Consider the following 19,215-nt stretch of genomic DNA (forward strand, 5'->3'; position numbering starts at 1 on the left):
TTTCAGCCTTTCCTACCTGGTATAACTTGCTGCGTGTGCAAAATTTTATTAGATTTTCACATATCAAATTAAGTAAGTGGAGTCTGCGTATGCTCCATTTTAATAGCAGATTTTTTGAGGAGATTAACTGCTTAGAAACTCTATAGTTATAAGGCCAGAATGGATTGTTGTAGTAATCTAATATGACCCTCTGTAGGACACTGTATTTTTTTAGTATAACAACCTCGAGTCTTTTAGAAAAAGATCAGTTTCTGAATTAAAACTGACGAAGGATTTGCAGCAGTTCTAGGCGGCCTTCTGTTGATTATCATCATATGTGACAAATTCATGCTTTTTAACCTGAACTGATTGTTCAGCTTCAGCATCACAGTGGCATGTGTGCCTCTCCTTAGGCTGGAAAAACTATTAGGAAATTTTGTTCCCCTGCCCTGCCAGTACTTAAGGACTGGGGAAAAAAGGGACTTCGGTGATGCCTGTTACTTAAGTGGAGGTTCTTGGTTGTTTCATGGATGATCTGACTGTAATGAAAAACACTTACATATATTTTCTAGTGGTTGAAAGGAGATCAAGACATGCTGCAACCTGCCAGGCTGGCATGTTAAGTCAGCATTTTGTTATGTTTTGGCTAGGTGGGAAGAGTGTGGCTTAGCAGGAGGCTAGCAACAAACCTGTTGTGAATTTGAGTTTGTAGTTACCGTCCTGTAAGTGTCGGACACTTCAGTCAGAGATCTAGAAATGTGTTCAGGCTCTATTGGAGCAGAGCTGCACGTGACTGGAGTGTGAATACACAGGACTTAACCCTGTGCACGCTTGCTGGGGCTGGCATTCCAGTTTTTCTCAGCAGCAGGAAAGAGCTGGTGTCAGAGATGAATTAGGGATTGCATGACTCTAAAAATAACAAGCGATGTATAAAGTTATAGGAAGTAAAAAGAGTAAAAAGTGAAGTGCATTTTATTAATAGTTTTTCTAAGTCCGTTTCTTAAAGATCACAGTGGGAAGCGTGTGACCGAAGTGGTGGTGCTGGAGCTGTTGGTGTAGGACTCAAAGCAGCAATGACAGGGGTTACGATGGGAATGAAGATATTGGAGGGGATGCCCTGCTCTGGGAAGAGAGCAACAAAGGTGACTGGTGGCAGTATTGTGGTGGGTTAGGGATGCAGAATTGTAAAGTGGCATTAGGGTGGATAAAAGGGAACCAGCTGGGCTGAAATTACTTCGGGAAGAGCTGATAAGAGATTTTGCTGTGGTAACACTGGAGATCTGTGGTGTCCAGGATTTAAATGTGGGTAGAAATCTTGTAATGTGGTTAGAGAGAAGTGTTTCTGGGCATTGTCAGTGTGGCAGGCTAACTCCCCGCAGCAGAGGTGTGCAGTTGGTCAGGGCTGGGTACAGGGCTGTGGTACCTGGCGGTTTCATCATTGCATGGTGACTGTGGCCCTAAGAGCAAGGCAAATTTAATTGTGGCTTTAAGCAGCACAGAGAATGCTGAGGAGATGCTGGATGTGGAAGTGAACTTGGTTTGAGTGACCACGATGTAACCTAGCGGAAATTGAAGAGCTAAACCTGTATACCAGCACCTGCAAAAAGTATATAGAAGCCTTTTGGTGAAGTCAGGAGCTTGGGTATGGAGGAAGACATGGAAGTCTGTGAAGCTGCAGGGGCAAATATTAGAATCTCACATAACAAGGAAAGGCTTCTCCCAGGAAATGACCCCAAAGCTGATGATTGACTGATCACTGTGTCAGGATACGGTGAGCAAACACTGAACCTATGTGAGGTGTGGGCAGAAAAATCTGTTTGTAGAGGAAGATGTATCTTGGGGATCAGGAAGTGCAGGGATAAGGCAGGGGTTTGCAACTCGGCAGAAGAGGTGAGCCCTTGCAAAGGATGTTAAAACAGATAACAGCAGGTGCTTTGATCACACGAAAAGGAGAAACAACCCATCTCGCAGAGGAAGGAATCGGGCCACAGTGCATAGGGACAGGGTGTAAAGATGAGCTGGGTGCGATCCCTGAGCTGTAGTTGTTGTTTCTTGTGAGGGCTGAAAACAATACACAGATGTATAGGGTGGGAGCAAATCTTCTACACCTTAATGAATATAAGTCAGGTAAACTCCATCCCAGAGTGCTAACGTGTACAACACTTGAAATCTGAGTCTGGTAACTGCTGTAAGCCAGCAGTGGCATCACCTAATCGGAGAAGGAGATTGGTGGTTTTTGTGGGGTGGCAGAAAGATAAGGAGATAAGAGAGAAGTGTGGGCAATATGTGCATCCTGACCTCAAAAGCAGAGGAGACTGTGATAGCTTCAGGTTTAAAGTGAGAGTAATAAAAGCTTAATAGACAGATGGAAGTGGTGTGGAAGGTAATTTTGTATAAATGTGGTGTAGGCTTGCAAGAGGCAGACTGCTGGGCTAACCTCTTGGCTCTGTATGAAAACATGCATCTTGCCAATCACTGCAGCAGATGTTTCTCTTTGAAGAAGGTTGGAACTGGCAGAAGAAACGTAAGGTGGGTGAGGGACTGGCTGTAGCAGAAGCTACTAACATTAAAAAACTGATGGGAAAAGTAGATAGATGTCTTCCGCTTGTGGTGTGGCAAGAAAAGTAGGAATGTATATGTCAAACTTGTTTTTAAGCCCAGTCCTAATGGCATAATCGATTTGGAAGTAGAGAAATATAATGCATGAAGAATTAAGTGACCCCAGGGGAATCCATAAGGAAAATGAGCTGGTATTAAGTAGAAGAGTTACACATGTAAAGGCAAATGACAGGAATTTCTGAAAAACAAGGAGCTTCATGGAATAAGAGGAGTTCTTGTGATTCAGAACTGTGTTGCCAACCAGTATGGGATAATTGTGGGAAGAGGAAAAGGTGGAGCTGGCGAAAGTATTCCTGGTACAGGGGAAGGACCAACAACATGGGTAAGTTGTCTGTGAATGCAGCAGTCTGCACAGGCTGAGCCTGTTTGGGATGGACAAGATCAGGTAGGACTTAATGGGGAGGGTGGAAGTAAATTTGGCTGGCTCTTCCTTCCTTTCAGTTCTTCCAGCGAGAAGACCAGGAGGCTGTGGCTTCTTCCACCTGATAAACAAGCATTGATGGGATCTATGACTTCTGTTCAGAAATAACTTCAGGAAATTAAGCACAGGATGGGAAAAGCCACTTAAGTTGGAGGATAACATTGGCATAAGATATAGTAGGTATAAGTGTGTCATGTATTAAAGCCTAGGCTGGAAATTAGGGTACAGGTCTTTGTGAGAATGGAAGCTAGAGGTGGTAACCAGAGAGACCCCTTCCAGTCTTGTGATGCTCACAGCACTGACTTCATTGGGGTGTGAGTTCCTGCTCTGACAACTGTCCGTTATAAACAATATACATTAAGGTAAACTTTTGATATACCATTTTGCTTAATTACGCATTTTAATAAGAAGAAACCAAACAGCAAGTGAGGAAACTTGCTCGTACTAAATTGTTACTGAAGGCTGTTTATTTTAGTTAATGATTTTGATACTAATGGTATTTACCCTGATGGAATTTCAGTGTAATTTTTATGGAGGCTGAAATACAAGCAAACACATGGGTTTCAGGACAGCTGTCTTGGGTGTAATCCTTGTCAATAGTAACATCTGGTTGTGATTCAATTCTGTGTACCTGCTGTGTCAAAACAAAAATGGTAAGTGCTGGAGTGTTCAGGAGACACAGCTCCTTCAGATACCAGTACTGCCATGGGGAGCAGTCAGCTGCTCTTCCTAAATGATGCTTGGGTATCAGTCTGTAGCTGGATTTTGGAAAACACATTCTGTCTTTACAACCTGAACTTGAAATATCCTTTTCAGCTTCTTTCTAGGGAATATTGTAGGTGATTAGCATCTTAAGATCTTAAGCAAAACAAAAGAAGTCCTGAAAGTTGGTGCCAGTCTCATGGTCCTACTTCGGGAATTTGTCTTTGTCATCCAAGAACCAGTGTTGTCTGAGCAGTTTGTGAATGCCAAGAGTAAAATCAGGCTTCCAAAGAATTCATCTCTAGTCTGTATTCTCTTAGATTCCCAGTTCTCGTCTGGGGATCTCATTCAGTTATACTGTAGCTGATACCCTAAGTATTTCTTTTACTTTTCCTTAGTGCTTGCAGTCAGCTTTGTTCTGTCTTCTAGATGTTATGGTTGTCTTTGGTTTGTGAACCAAAGCAATTAAGTATTTAAGTAACATAATGTTAACGTTTTCATTAAAACTATTTTTCAAAATTAGACCAATTCTGCTTCATTACTTGGTGCAGGAAAACGCAGGTGCTGTCTTGCCTGGGAGCTTATCACTTGCTGTAGTATGGTGGGATACATATATATATATATATATATATATATATATATTACTGAATCCACCACAAATATGCTATTGCTTTATTTTTGAGTTCTTTTTTTGGCAAGTATGTTAAACTTCTGAAGTTGAACAATGAGATTTGTTTAGCTCAGTCCCTCTCAGGGCAAGCTTGTGCTCAGGTGAGCTTGACGATTAGCCGTGTTCATTCAGTTGGCTGCTTGCTTGCCATCCTGTAACTTCAGTGAAACTACGTGAAGATAGGGAGGCTGTGATTAGATGGTGATCACTGCTGGTGTGGTTAGCCAGCAGCTTTTGCTCCAGGGTGCTTCATGATGAACCTAAATCTGCCTGGGGAGCATAGAAGCCTTAGTCATTCAGGACACTAGACAGGTGACTTCAGTGCTTTTGTTGACTAAAGAGAGAGAAATACATTCCAGTTGTTTTATTTCCATCTGTAATTCCTGCTCTTTCTTCTTTGTTTGGTACCAGAGACAGCTTACGAGGCTTGGACAGCTGCTGCATGTGCTTTGTGTCCTGGAAGAAATTAATTGTGAAGAGGTGGACTTCATTTTCAAATAAAATAAAACTGCTGAAGGAACTCACTTCTGAATGAGGTTTTTCTCTTCTTTTCATGTTTTTTTTTTTTTTTTTTTTTTTTTTTTTTATATGCAAGCTTTTCTTGTAAACTAGTTGAACTATTGGTTTGCCAGCCAAGTCAGCTCACCAGCTCAGAGTGTCTTCCAGCAGACAATATGTTGTCTGTCTTCCTGCCTTCTGGTGTTAGGGTACAGCTTACGTTATACATATTTCCTTAGTCATTGACAGCTATAAGCATATATGAATTTAAGTCTGTCTTCTGTGAAATTAAATGGTGCAGGTTTTGTTCACAGTATCAATTAAGGCATTTCCACTTACTTAAAGTAATGCATTTCTCATCCTGGCAGAGCTTGAAAGCAGGGTAATTTATGTCACTGAAATTAGAAGCCTCCTTTCTTCTCTGCCCAGTAGTATTTATCTTCTGCATGTGCAAATTCTGAAAGATTTGATGTTTTTTTCTCCTAGTCAGACACAGATTCAGGAGTAGAGATGCTGTCTCTTTTGATCATGAAACTGAAAAGTTAAGAGAAACCTGTAACCTGCAGGGAACTCCTTTAAGCAAAAGGGCTGATGCACAAGCTAACAGAATAAATCTGAGAGAAAGACACATGCACAGTAGCTCACTCCAGTATTTTGTATCCAAGCTGCTTTTTTTTTTTTTTTTTTTTTTTTTTTTTTTTTTTTTTTTTTTAACAATAAGGTGAAGGCTACAACAGGATATTGGAGAGAAGAGGCAGCTTGGATTGCTGTTTAGCTCACCTCCTGGTTGGGGAACCAGGTCACCTGACAGAGCTGTCTGTGTTGCCAGCGTCAGGAGGATTAACCTCTCCGTAATCTCCGTGATTTGAATAAGAGATTTTGTTCCTGTCCTCACTGCTCAGTTCAAAGCAGCTGCTGAGCAGAAACTTCAGGGAATATTCAGCAATGTGTCTGCATTGGTCAGCCGAGGAGGGAGGGAGTAGATGTTAGAGGGTTTCTCCCAGCTGTGCTTTTTATCAGCTGGTTTCCGTGTTTGGATGTTCAGTGTGTATAGATGGAGCTCTCCTCCAGGATCAGGGAGGTTGGCTACAACCTCCGTTGCCTTTTTGCTTAAAAGGAGTTTTCCTTTTTGTTTAAAAGGAGTTTTGTTACATAAATAGGATCAAATATATTTCTCCATCACCATCTTCTGCTCCACCCCCCTCTTCCCCTCGTAAACTTCAGACAGAGGCTTCAACTTCTGGTTTGCTAATCACAGCATAACAAAATTTCAGTGTGTGTTTTCCCACCTCTCAAGAAAAAATCAGATGATACAAACGGTCTGAGGTGATGCTTGCCTGCCTGTGTCAGGTCTGGCCAAAGCTAGGGAGGGATTAGATGGTTTATGCGTGCATCTACCCCAGAGAAACAGTGGTGGTAGTAATAAGGGACCTCACTCTTCAGATTTTGTGGGGCTGTTAGCAGTAGTAAAGCACAATTCTAAATAAACATCTCAGTATGCTGGCTCCTGTCTTGCCAGAATTAACTTGTCAGCTTGCATTGAGATCATGATTATTGCCAGAGAAGTTGAAGAGGTGAGTAATGAGGTAAAGGGCTCTCTGGAGCATTTTTGACTTGGCGTGTCTTTGAGGCACCGTGTCTGTCACAGGCTGTGGGGCTCCTGAGGGTTGGAGCTAATAGTTTCTGCACAGCCTTTAAGGACGGGTAATTAGATGCGTTGCTGGAGGGAAGATTTTCGTCTGGGCGCTGGGAAGCTGTCATTGCAGCACGTCCCAAAGCTGGCAGGAGATGGCTTACAATTTCTGCTCCTCACCCAAAAGGTGACGTGAGGCTCAGGTGGTTGATCTGCTTTGTGTTGGCTGGGGAAGTTTCCTGAGACTGGCGGTCTGCCAGCTGGACTGAGGGACCACAGGAGAAAGGGGGATAGATAACCCTGTGCCTGGGAAGAGCTTCTGCAGTGCTGCATCTCACCTGGCTTTGGGAACACCAACACAATGCGACCCGCTCCTCCCCTTACACTTCCACCTCCTTCTTGCTCCTGCACAACATTTAGCCACACAAGCTGCCTAGAATTGGAGGCTTCTGCACTTGTTCTGTTTCCAACTCTATTTCATGTAAAAACTGGAAAATATTTTATGGGCTGTTGGTGCTTTGGATTCACTAGCAGTGCTAATCTGTTACAGGGGGTTGTAAAGTTCAAGGATTGCATGTTGCTACTTTCTTTACTGCTTCCCAGCATCTGTTTCCAGCTCTTCTGGCTGTGTGGGTCATGAATACTCTCTTTTTACCCTGGCAGAAGGAACAATGTTGTCAAGCTTATTTCAGCTGCTGCTTATCTGAAATCAGTTGAATGTTTCCGACTGACTTTCAGGAAGCTCTCTCTGGGATCAGCTGTAAGTAAACTTAATAAACCTTCTGCTGTGCAGTAAGGAAGCTCCAAGTGCTAATGCTCAGTGTATAAATGGTGTGAGCTGTGGCTTACGAGATAGCTTGTCAATGCTTTAAGCATTTTATTGATACGATCTCCTGAAGGTTTTGGGATAAAATGGTGAGCATGTTTTTTAAAATACGTCATTCCTTTTGCAGTACAGCCTTTGTCCTTAGTGGTCGTGGTATATTGGTTGTGTTTTGCCAGTGTGGATCCTGTTCTGTGCCAGTGTTTAAGTAAAATCACCATGTCCTTCTGCAAGTTCAGAGATGTAGAGAGTTCTGGGTCTTGGGATCTACAGCTTTATGATTCTCCTCCCTTCCTCTCTGTGAACCTATCCAGTGCTAAGTGCTCTATTTTAAATTTTGTTTTCAAAACAACAAATAACAGCAAGACCTTGCTGCTCAATACATATTTGCTGAGAGGTGCTGGTGTCAGGATCCTGGAAGTCTGATGTTTGCTGTCCCTTCAGGGAAAGAACCGGTTGCAAACCTTTTACTTTTCCTCTTGTGTTTTGTTCCCTGTCCCAGTTGCTTTCTCCAAGCTGCACACCTAGTTTCTTTTATTCTTCCTGTCCCTTACCCTTCTAGTAAGATGATTTTGATTTTTTTTTTTTTTTTTGTGAGACACAAGTTTGATTTTTGTTCTAAGAAACCTCTTTATCCCCAATTCCCTCAGCACATATTCTGTAGCACTATTTATAATTTTCCTTTTAATGGGCGCTCTTTGAGAAGTTTCTAGACCTGCCTTCACTGTTTGTGCAGGGGTGTGCTAACTACATAACTGCATTTCCTTGACCTGTGAATTTCTGCTGTTGAAGTAGTTCAAGGAATATTTCAGGTGGGTGAGTTCCTGAGTAAAGCAACAAGCACAAATGCCTATGACACTCCAGTTCAGGAGCATGCAAACCTGTGTGATGTTAAGTCAGTGTGTCAAATCAAATCTGGTAACAGATTAACCTGTAAATGAGATCCAGATGTCTCTCCAACTGTCTGAATCAATTTTGTCACTGAAAGTGTTTAGAGGCCTACGTACACTGTCTTCTGCATTTAAACTATTGTAGAAAGTAAATTGAATTGCCACCCCTTCTGTTGCGTGACATCTTTTAGAGACATAGGGTTTTTTAAACGAAGGCTTCTTTTGCTAGTGAGGGTTGAGTTTTAAATAAAGCAAACAAACAAACAAACAAAAAAAACAACAAAAAAGAAAAACTGTAAGCACCCTGTGTCGAAAGAATCTGCAAAGCTGGACCTTTGTTTCAGGTATACCTTGATAACGGGGTTTTGTTTGGCATGTTTGCAACTCTCAGGGTTTTCTAGCAAGTTTTAAATTTGTTGTGTTTAAGTTTCTAGGTAACCCTTGTTGTAAGGATGGAAGAAGTGGAGCACTGTAAAACTCCGGTGCAGGTAGAGCTGTGCTGTGTGTACTCAGCAAGCTTTGTGCAGAAGCTGAGATAAAAAGTGTAAGAATCTGTAGGAGGTGTGAAATTACCTGGTTCACCAAAGCCATCAGGCTGCGTACTGGACAGAATAGGTGCGTCTTTGTTCTGATCATCGTGCCATCATGCTGTCCTGCCAGCTTTCTTATTCCTGTGCAGGCTGTCACCATGCCCTGCCAGCTCTCCAAGTTCGTGTGAATGAGACAGAGCAGGGAATGCTCCAGACAGCCTGCCGCTGTGCTGTCGCTCTGATGCCCACAGGCTATGGCAGTAATAGAGGAGGTTTAGATAAGACAGTGACATATAACTTATATATATAAAAAAGCTTGCCTTTTCTTGGATAGATTTCAGTACTTGGCTCACCAAAGTTCAGCCTGTACAGGCGAAGGGGTGCCGAGCCCGAGGCTGTGAAACTTCTGGCAAGAAGCAAATGCTGAGGGGAGGTTTAGTGAGCAAAACCAGGCAAGAGGAGGCAGCTGCAGTGTTCCTTCAGGGCTGGAAATGTCCCTTGGGTCCAGTGTATGGGGACGTCTGAGCTGTGGAGGGAGGCCACCAGGGTGCTTTCTGCCTGTGGGTTGGGACATTTGTATGCATGCAGGCTCTAAATACTACACTGCCAGAGGATTTACCAATAAAACAAAGGAATTTCTAGTGAAGTTTGGCTGTTGGGAGGTTTACTGGGATGTGCACTTTGTGTTTGCTGTCTACAGTGGTCCTGAAAGTTAAATGGTGTTGATTTTGTCTGTGCACAGGAATTTGAAAAAGCCTTCCAAGGAGTTAAATGTTTCCCAGCTGCTGTAAGTCACAGTGCTGTGGGCAGAAGGGGTGGAGTGACTTTGAGGAAGCTTCATTGAAAATTGTATAGTAAATCAAATAAATTTAGTAGCATTGTGTGTCTCTGGACAGGGTAATGAATTTGCAGATCGTCTGAGCAGGAAGATGCTAATTCACATGAATTAAGAGGGATTGTAATTCATTCTCAAGACATCTGGCAAAAGGGAAATCCCTTGGGTAGATCAATTTGCTACTGCAGGCAACAGAATAGAAGCTCTTTTTTCTTTTTTGCCCAAGAGAATCTGAGAGTGGTAGTAGATGATTTTTATATGCAGTTGGTTGCTGAAATGAGCACACCTTGCTTTTATTTGGCATTGCTTTGGTTCCCAATGCCTTGAGAAAGGTGAGACAAGTTGTCCTGTGGGCACTTAGAGTGGTCAGATTGAGGAAAACCCTTTGCTACATGAACACGAAATGCAGTGTGAAAGTGTTTCTTTCTTGATTAACTATTAAAAATTAATAAACCGCTATTGTTTCTGTTCCATTTATCCTGGAGTGCTTACTGAAGCAGCTAAATCTCTCAGTTCAGTTGAGGTAAACGTCGTAGTATGGGTGCCTTGCTGCTGAGGCCATTCAGATTCCTCCACAGCTGTCGCAGTCCAACAGGTGATGGATTTTTGAAGGACCATTTCAGGTATTCAGTCAGAAAAATTCTGCCTTTAAAAGCAACATTAGTTATTCTGGGGCTGACAGAAGTCAGTGCTGGTTTCCTGCTCTTCTTCCTTCTGCTGCCAGAGCAGTTTTCTGGTCAGCCCAGCCCTCCGTTCACACCAAGCCGTAACAAAACGTTATCCTCTGTTTATTGCAAACACAGTCTCAGCTTTTACGTCTGTTGGTCCGTGAAGGTACCCACTGTGTTTCCAACACGTCATTCCTGAAGGGAGCGCACAAAGCGCTCTCCTCACCGCTTCAGCGGAACAATGGCTGTGTGCAAACCCGCGGTTTGTTTTCCCTGGCAGAAAGACAAAGCATAATGTAAGAGATGTGGCTTAAGTCTCTTACCTGGCCCTGAGGCTGAAGGAATGTCTCGCTGCAATAACTGCCTTAACTCAGCCCTGTGCTGCTGCCAGGGTTGGAGTCCAAGCGGGCGCTGTGCTCGGCTCCTGCAGGGGCTGTCACGGTGCTGCCGAACCCCTCTGGGTTGCTGGGGGGGCTCCTGCACAATTATTCTTGCTCTGTGCTCATTCAGGAAAGTCCTTTCCTTCTGTACCTAGCATAGATCTGAACGGGTGAGAATGCAGTGGAGCATTTCTTTCCAAACCTGTTTCAGGCTGGAAATGCCCAGGTAGCTGCACCATGCTGAATCCCCATAACAGGCTCGGGAAACCATTACGCTGCCATTTCACCAGCACCTTCCTTTCTTAGAGTTACAGAGGGGTGAGAAGATTTCACGTCACAGTCAGTGTTGCTGTTCTGCTGTTGCATGTTGCATTTAATAGCATACCTCTGATGCTGCTGGGCTTTTACAGGGATCATATGAAACAAGGCTGGGGTCAGGGTCCCGGCACAGCCTCTGCTTCCTCTGTCTTGTAGCACCCTTTTGGATTCAGGTAGTGGGAAAGGCAAGGATTTCTTGCCCACAAATATGAGGGGAGGATGTGCATGTAAGATGTGGGGGGGAAAGGTACTTGTGGGATCCTCAGGGACAGAACAGACCTTGGTGGATGCTCCAGTCTTACACCACTTGCTGGTGTCTCATGGATTTTATAAGTAGCTTTCAAGAAGTGAGTAGGAGGTGCTGAGTTTCTGCCTCTGTGGTGAGTACGTGTTCTAGAGCAGTTGCTCCAGGGTTCAGACAGCGAAGCAGCTGCCGAAGACTCAGTGGTTTATGGAAAATGTAGCAGACCTGAGGGGCCAGAGCACCACCACGCCAGCCTCTCCCTTCCCGAAGGGGTCCCCTCCGTTCCGTGTGTGTGCTGCAAGGGCGCTCAGGCACCGAGTTTAGTCTCAGTCTTGGCTAGTACCTTTTGCTCTGTGGCTGGAGCCTTTTGCTGTGGGCTCTCGTTCCTGCTGCGTGAGCAACCTTTGCACCTTGTGCCGTGTATCAGCGTGCGCTGAGGCCTGAGCACCCACGGGAGGGGAGGAGAGCGCAGGGCGAAATGGAAACAGGAATCGATTCTGCTGTCTGACTGCAGAAGTTACATTACGTGGCCTGCGCTCAGAAACGCATTAAGGCTGCATTCATGTTTCAGGGGGAAGAGGAAACTATTTGTCAATTTGCTGATCATGAAAACGCGTTTTGAACGCTCTGCTTTCTGCATTGATTTTCCTTCTAGGAGCACTAATCAAACTGCTTCCTCTCCTCCGTCCCTCTTCTCCCACAGCCCATCCGTGGTGCCTGACTGGCCTCTGGAAGGACGTGGATTTTGTTGTAGTGTGGTGAGTGACCAGCTCGGAAGTCATGTGCTGGGTTTAGTGAGGATGTAATCTTTTGGCCATCTGCTCAGGCACTCCCCACGTCCACATCCCCCTGATTTGCAAGCAAATGTTAAAGGTGAGATTGAATCTGCGGATGCTCAGAGCAGCCGTGCTCCCTTTAACTGAGTACAAGTCTGTTCCTGATCAGGGGGTTGTTGTCTAAACCTTGTAATGCTTGGCATGCTTGATTTTAATCCACTGGCTGGTGTATGGTGCACCTAGTCAGGAAGGTGTCCATCAGATGGAGAAGTGTGTAGTAAGAATATTTGTGTAAAATTGTGACTATCTCTGACATTTGTCCTGCTGTTGGGTTTCCACCACCCCACAATGATTCTGTACCTCCATTGCGATGTCTGGCTTGTATTTTATCTTTCCTAGCCTTTAAGAGTCTGTTTCATTCTCCAGTCCTTTGTAACTGACAACCATAGAGCCTCTGAAAAGCTAGTTTGTTTGTTTATTTATTTATTTTTTTTTAGTTTTAATACAGCATCACAGGCAGGACTTCAACCTAAACGTTTTCTTGTCTATTTAGAGCAACACCATAATGTTAAGGGTTCCCCAAGGAAAATTGTCTGGATGAATTGAATGCTTGCATCAATTTTCATTGCTTTTTTTTTCCCCCCATCTGTCTAGTTTGCATCCAGTTATTTCAGTGCAGTCTGTCTGCTTTCTAATAGCTGTTACCAGCGCTCCTTGAATTGAGGTGCAGTATGTGTCTCGCTGATATGCCAGTCTCTTTCTTTTCCCCTTGCAATTAAATCATTCTTTGCTTGCACAGCGGGAGCAGGTGCACGTCAGTGTCTGTGTAAAGCAGTGCTCGCACATGGCAGTCGAAGCTCTAGGCCTCCTTCCTCTCTGATCTTTTAACATTTTAATTCCTCCTCTGCCATCCTTTCCATACAGGGTTGCAGCGGTGTGGGAGGATTGTGGCTCTGCCCCATTTCGTGTCTGCCTCTGGATGTCTGGGCTTTCTGCACTGCCCTGTTTGCTGACAGCAGCCACTTGAAACCAAAGGGGATTTAATGTTTCCAGTTTGCTTAGAAATGCTGCTTCCCCAGAGCTCAGACATTCCCCTGGGATAAGTGGGAGTAAGTCAGGAAGTCTTTCATCTGGATCTTTGACTTCTTGTCTTCAGCTTTTTACTTTGGGACAGTACAGAAACAACTGTATCTCTAAACTTAGCACTGCCAGTGCTCTGGAGGATGGTTTCCTTTCTTATGTTTTCTTTTATACACGGCAGTATTTCACGTGGCTAGATTTCAGTCTGCCCTCCTCCTACTGAGCCACCAGCAGTGATTTTTCGGTCTTTGTTGTGACACTGAGTAACTAAGTTTTAATGCTTTGGGTTTCTTGACAACTTCACTGCTACTCTGCGTCGTTTCTTGGGCACTTGGCACGTGGTAGCTCAAGTGAGACAGAATGAGCTGGTGAGGGTACAAAACTTACCCCCAGGGAAGCAAACCTATTGTATTTTGGGAGCTGCACCTTTGCTGTGACTTTTACACACCTGTAGGAAGTGCTTGCCTATTGCTTGCTGCAGAGGCTGTGTCCATCTCCATGTCCAGGGGATATTCACCCACTCTGGCTGCTTTTTTTTGGCAAATAATCTGGGATTTCTGTGCTGAGGGTATGTCCACTTTCCTGCGAACAGCACTGGAGCTTGTTGTGGCCAGGGAGAGAGACCAGCTGAAGCTTAATGCACATCCTCTGCCCTCTCTTTCTGCCTTTCCCCTTCCCTCAAGTACATGCACTTGTTTCTGTGTCCCCTCCTCTTTTGCAAAGGGGAAGGAGAGGGGAAGGACCTGAGGTGAGCTGATGTATGCCCCCTTCAGGGCAGCGTTTACTCATTAAATGTCTGTGGTATGTGGTGGTATCCAAAGGCACCAAGGAAGTGGGTAGATTGCTGTCCCTGTTGCTCAGTGGTTAAACAGATTGTTGGGGAGATCAAAAAGGAGTCTGTCTTCAGTCAGCCCCAACCATTGTATCTTTTCCTTGCACCATTAGGTTTAGCATAAGAAATGGTTTAGGATCCAAAACTGGAAGAGAATGAATCTCCTTATTTTGGACCTAAGGCTTGAGGGCCATAGCAGTCTAGCAAAAATTTACATCCCTTTAAACTTTTGTATAAAACCTCTCTGTCTCATACTGTAACTGGTACAGCATTCCCTTCATACAAGCACCTACCTGAACTGTAAATGCTTGCAAAGCAGAATTTATCAAATACCAAGGGTGTTCTTCAGCATCAGGTCCCACTGCAGCTCTGTGCATGTAACCACGTAAGGGCCTTTTATTTTTCTTTTTACAGTTACTATCTAGAGTGTTTACCTTGGAAGTTAGACCCTGCAAGCATTTAGTAAGTGCCGGGTGCTTTGTTTGTTGAAAGGAAATTTACTACATCGGTTCTTAAGCCTTTCCTTTGCTCTCAGGTGTATCTTGCTTCCTAGCTTGTTAAATATGTTTTCTTCTGAGCGTTTGTTTTCCACTGGGAAAACTACTTGGAGCCCGGAGATGTCTCATCTCAGTGCTTACACTTAGCAATACCAGTGAGGATGTGAGCTTGCAAAGAGAACTGTAAACAAAATCTCCCCTAGGTAGACAGAGCCCTTCTCCATCCAGTGAGATAAGAGCCAGTGCTGTTTTATGTTCTAACCGTTGTTTTCAATAAATACTGTCCTGGAATTGAATTAACAGATGAGAGCTCTGAAAAGTGCCATTTGAATGCAGACTGCTGTTTGTTTGGCATAATGGGTTAATTTGATTTACAGATGTCATACCAGGGCTACTATTTGGGCTTGGTTGTTTTTGAGTTGTGGTTCAGAGTCTGCTCAGCACTCCTGAAGAGAGATCCTTGGCTTATAAGGAAATCTCAATTTCTTCTGAGTGTCTGTAACCTTGTAAGTGAAGGGGGTATGAAATGACATCTTGTTAAGACCCAAAATAACTTCCTGGTTTGCAGAGGACCAGTTTAGAAATTGTCTTGCATTAGTCATATCATACTGCTTTCCAAACTGCAATCCTATGATTTCCTTTTAATTGCATCATTTCAGAGAGGTGAAATGGGGTACAGAAGAGGCTCTGTCACCAGAACTGTTAAACTGTGAAAATAAGTACAGATTCCAGCTTCCAGGCTTCTACTGGGAGATGTTCTCCAATTAACATGGTATCCTGTGACACTGTCACTTGAATGAAACCTTAGCAGGACAAAATCACTAACAGCCTCTTTTTTTTTTTTTTTTTTTTTCCCTCTTTACAGTAAAAAAAGCTAAACTCCAAGGACCACCAGGTAAGCAAATCTCTGCTGCTTGTTCTAATCAGTCTTGTTTGTAGTCATGGTGACTCTTGGAGGCTCACTGCTCCCTCCAGGTTTCCTCTACTCCTCTCTGCTCCTTGGTGTTGTCCTTATGAGGGACAAAAGCCACCCCAAGAGTCCAGGCAGCCTGAGGATGTGACCTGGTGTCATGGTACTGAGAAACATCTACCTGTTCACCTCATCCACACAGGTGATGGCCGAGGAAAGATTTCCTTCACTGTCACCACTTCCCATCCCACCCTGCCCTTTCTTCTCATCCTTCTCCCCTTTCCTGTTCAAAACAAGATCTGAAGATGTCCACCAGGCAGAACTGCCGTGTGCCTGACTGGATCAGTGCCTCCTCGATCCTGGCTGGGACTGCTGGATGGAGCACAGAAGCGGTTCATTCACTTAGGTGGCAGTCTGCAATGGCTGTGATTGGGATTGAGATCCCATCTGCCAGGTTTTGTATCCACATAATGAAATAAAAACAGCTGGTGGCACCCAGGGTTTACAGTCTAAGCATCTATTTCACTGTGCTAGACAAGGAATCCCGTAGCTAATGAATGTGCTTATTGAATGAAATTTGATTTATTTATTTTACAAAAAGAATAAGCAGTCTGGTTTTTTTTTTTTCTCTCCTCCTTGGAGATCAGTTTCAGAAAGTCTCTACAAATGCTTGTTTGAAATATTGTTACTGAAACTTTTTAAGAATGAAGTATGGCCTCTGGAACAACACCTAGTAAGGTGTTTAGATCCAAAACAACTGCACGGCTTTATTCATGATGTATTTTTTCAGCTCTATTCTCTTTGTATGGTGGCCCTCAGGTTATATAGCTGAAAGCTTCCCAGGTGTCTTGTTTGTGCATTTTCTTTTGCCGTCTTGTCCATATTCCACTCGAGGTCAAGAGCTGTGCATGCACCAACCTGGATTTTTTTTTTTCAGGATAAGAAAACTGAATGCACAGACTAGGAGGAGGCAGTATGTACTTGATCCTTTTTCCATGTAAGAACCCTTCTCAGGACTGCATTTGTCCTGTAGTCTAGATGTAGCTCAACTGAAGTGTGTGACTTCACCAGCAAGCCCAGGGTTCCAGGACAGTGCAAATCAATGTAGCTATACATGAGGGAATCCAACTTTACACTGCAGAAAACATTTCAATATCATTACATACATGGCAGTGCCATAGGTTTTCCATCAAACTGTGCTCATTTTATTTTATTTGTTTTGTGAATAGAGGAACTGCATGTGGGAGTGACAAGAATAATTACAGCCTCCATAAAATCCTAATCTATGGAGAGAATGTAAAGGCTAGAACATGTTAATTAATTCAGAGAAAAGAAAAATACATGGAAACAGGGAAAATGTATACCAAGTACAAGACAAATGAAAGTGGATAGGAAGGGATTTTTTTTCCATAGAAAAAAAAACTCATGATGGTAAAAGGTGGAAAATGAAAAGAGAAAACATTTCCATGAAAATAATTATCCCATGAGGCTTATTGACAAAAATAGACTTGTAGCCGTGATTTTAGAAACGCTTAGGAACAGGCAAAGAAAAATCATAAGACAGAAACTGCATTAAAATAAGTGAGAGAGATGTAAAGTGAGATGTAAAGTGGGAGATGTCACTCCTACTTGAGTTTCTGGATCATGAAGTTCCCCTTTCCTACATGTCCGCGTAGGATACTTGAAGCTAGATGCTGGGACACGCTAAAGTAGCTCACAGCAATGTCGATTTTGGCAGTATTAAAATGGACTGTGGTCTGATGTAAACTGAGAATAGGTACAGCAGAACATCAAAGTATTAAAATTTGTACACTGCTTTTTAGCTACTTAGTAGATGTCTTGTTCTGGGTTTGAAACTGGTAGGTCTGAGTTAGTAACTCATCTTAAAAGGGAGTTTGTTTGTTCTTAGATGCTGATTCAGACTTCATGTGTGTTTGCGCTTGACTGCTTTTGGTTCTATTAGCAAAGAGGTAGTAGCAACTAGGAAAAAATGCTGTTCTGTATTTTTCCTTCAGATTTAATAGGAAAAGTGAAACATCTGAACAAACCCTGTCTTGTCAAAATGTGAGCATAACACAATTTGTCTAGATCAGCTGGTTTAACCAATACAGATCAGTTTTAGCACACTCAGCATAATTCACTTTTTTTCTGTCTGCCCCGAGTCATCTGTAAGTGTTGTTGTTTTTTTTTTTCATGGACTCATAGATATAAAATCAGATAGGAACAAGGAAAGTAGTTAGGTCAGAAGGGAAGAGATAGTATGATCAGCCCAACAGCTTCTGGCTTTTATCTCTTGCAAGTTTTATTTTTAGCTGTGCACAGTCCATGTGATGGGCCCTGTTCCTTTGGAGTGTCTCTTCCTTTCATCTGCATTTCAGGAAGCAGTCACTCAAAGTGGCAATGTTCTTCAGGATTTTGTACTCTCTCCTTTGTCCATGACTTACTCCAAGTGCTTAGCTATCTATTTTTATTAATTTGTTAAAAAAAAAAAAAAAAAAAGTGGCTGAAACTTTAATGGAAGATGAAAGGCATCGTGAACTCGTAGGTCTTTAACCCACTGATGTCTTCCCATCTGGGCTTTTGGTTTTGGTCTCTCTGGGATGCAGTGTACAGACTGAAAACCTTAAAATGTTGTGCTTATGATATGAAATTGTATACTGAAGAAGAAAACTTTTTGTCGCTTATTCCCCAGATAAATTCAATACGTATGTGACCCTGAAGGTGCAAAATGTGAAGAGCACGACGGTAGCAGTGCGAGGGGACCAACCATGCTGGGAACAGGACTTCATGTTGTAAGTATGGTGCTGTGCAGAGGTGAGGTGCTTGTGGGATGGCAGCACTGCCATCTACATGAAGCTGCTGAGAGATAAGTCATTGGGCAAGCCTGTAGTAATGAGCCAGCCCCGAGGTCAAGCAGGGAGTAGAATTTAGCGGGTCAAGCTCAGGATTTTGTCTAGTGATGGTTGAGTAGTCCTGCACTTGCCAGTCAGGTCCGTAGTGACAAGGCTGAGGTGGAGCTGGGAAGGCAGAGGATTGATGGGGTCCGTGGGCCGGCATGGAGGTGAGCACATCTGCAACACAACTTAGATGAGGACTGATGGACTATTGCTGGGCTTAACTGGAGATCCTGGGCCATGGGACAAAGGTGTGGAGGGAGGCCCCCGATGAGTCTGGTCAGGGTAATTAAGACCTGTTAGTGCACTCAGGGCTTCAGTGCTGTGATCCTGGTTACCTGTGTGCGGGGGCTATTCTTGATCAGACTTCAGACCTTTAAAGGCTTGCGTGTGGATGTTTTCTGTCATTGGCCTGGTGCCCATGGGTGTTTTCCAGCTCCCCTGCTGCAGCTGGAGGGCCATCAGTCCCTGCCATGAGCAGCAGAACCAGTTCCAGCTCTCTCAGGGCTTCTGGTGCAGTTGGCACCTCTGATTTGCTCTGGTTCTCATAGTCATGACACACAGCCAGAGATTTCCCATTATCTTTTAGAATGGTGGCTTTTTTTTTTTTTTTTTTTTTGACTCGAGTGAATGAACGGCTCATTGACAGTGCATCTGGTTTTGCTTCTGTAGCTTTGTAAGACGAAGTGAACTGAGTTTACTAAATCCTTGACTCCCAAGTTCCTTTATCTGAACTTGACCTGGATGCTGCTATTGGGTGGGGGAATTATGGTGTTTGTGTTGTGAAATGCAAAGCTGGTGCTGCTGTTTTTGAGTGGAACTAAGGTGTTCATATAGTGCCTATAGCGAGAGATGCACATGGGGCCTAGTGAGCACATTACCCAATCCAGCAGCAGTTGGTTCACCTCTGCCAGAACTGGGAAACTTGCCTCTGAGCAAGGTTTTTCACCTGGGTCAGTACAGTGTTAACATCAGAGCAGTGCTCTCAGCTCTCTTGTTTTATGTCTGTTGTTTGT

The 19,215-nt window shown here is 43.7% G+C and overlaps 1 protein-coding gene across 7 annotated transcripts in view; it reads left to right on the forward strand.

The window, feature by feature from the left end:
• Positions 1–19,215, forward strand: part of UNC13B (unc-13 homolog B) — a 212,908-nt gene that overhangs the window by 9,530 nt on the left and 184,163 nt on the right. For all 7 annotated transcript variants that reach the window (XM_032205600.1, XM_032205604.1, XM_032205601.1 and 4 more), the window contains exons 2-3: positions 15,261–15,290; positions 17,998–18,097. In XM_032205600.1, the coding sequence (XP_032061491.1) occupies positions 15,261–15,290; positions 17,998–18,097 (130 nt within the window). The remainder of the gene's footprint in view (positions 1–15,260; positions 15,291–17,997; positions 18,098–19,215) is intronic.

This window comes from Aythya fuligula, chromosome Z, assembly GCF_009819795.1.
Source record: "Aythya fuligula isolate bAytFul2 chromosome Z, bAytFul2.pri, whole genome shotgun sequence".
In the NCBI taxonomy this organism is placed as follows: domain Eukaryota; kingdom Metazoa; phylum Chordata; class Aves; order Anseriformes; family Anatidae; genus Aythya; species Aythya fuligula.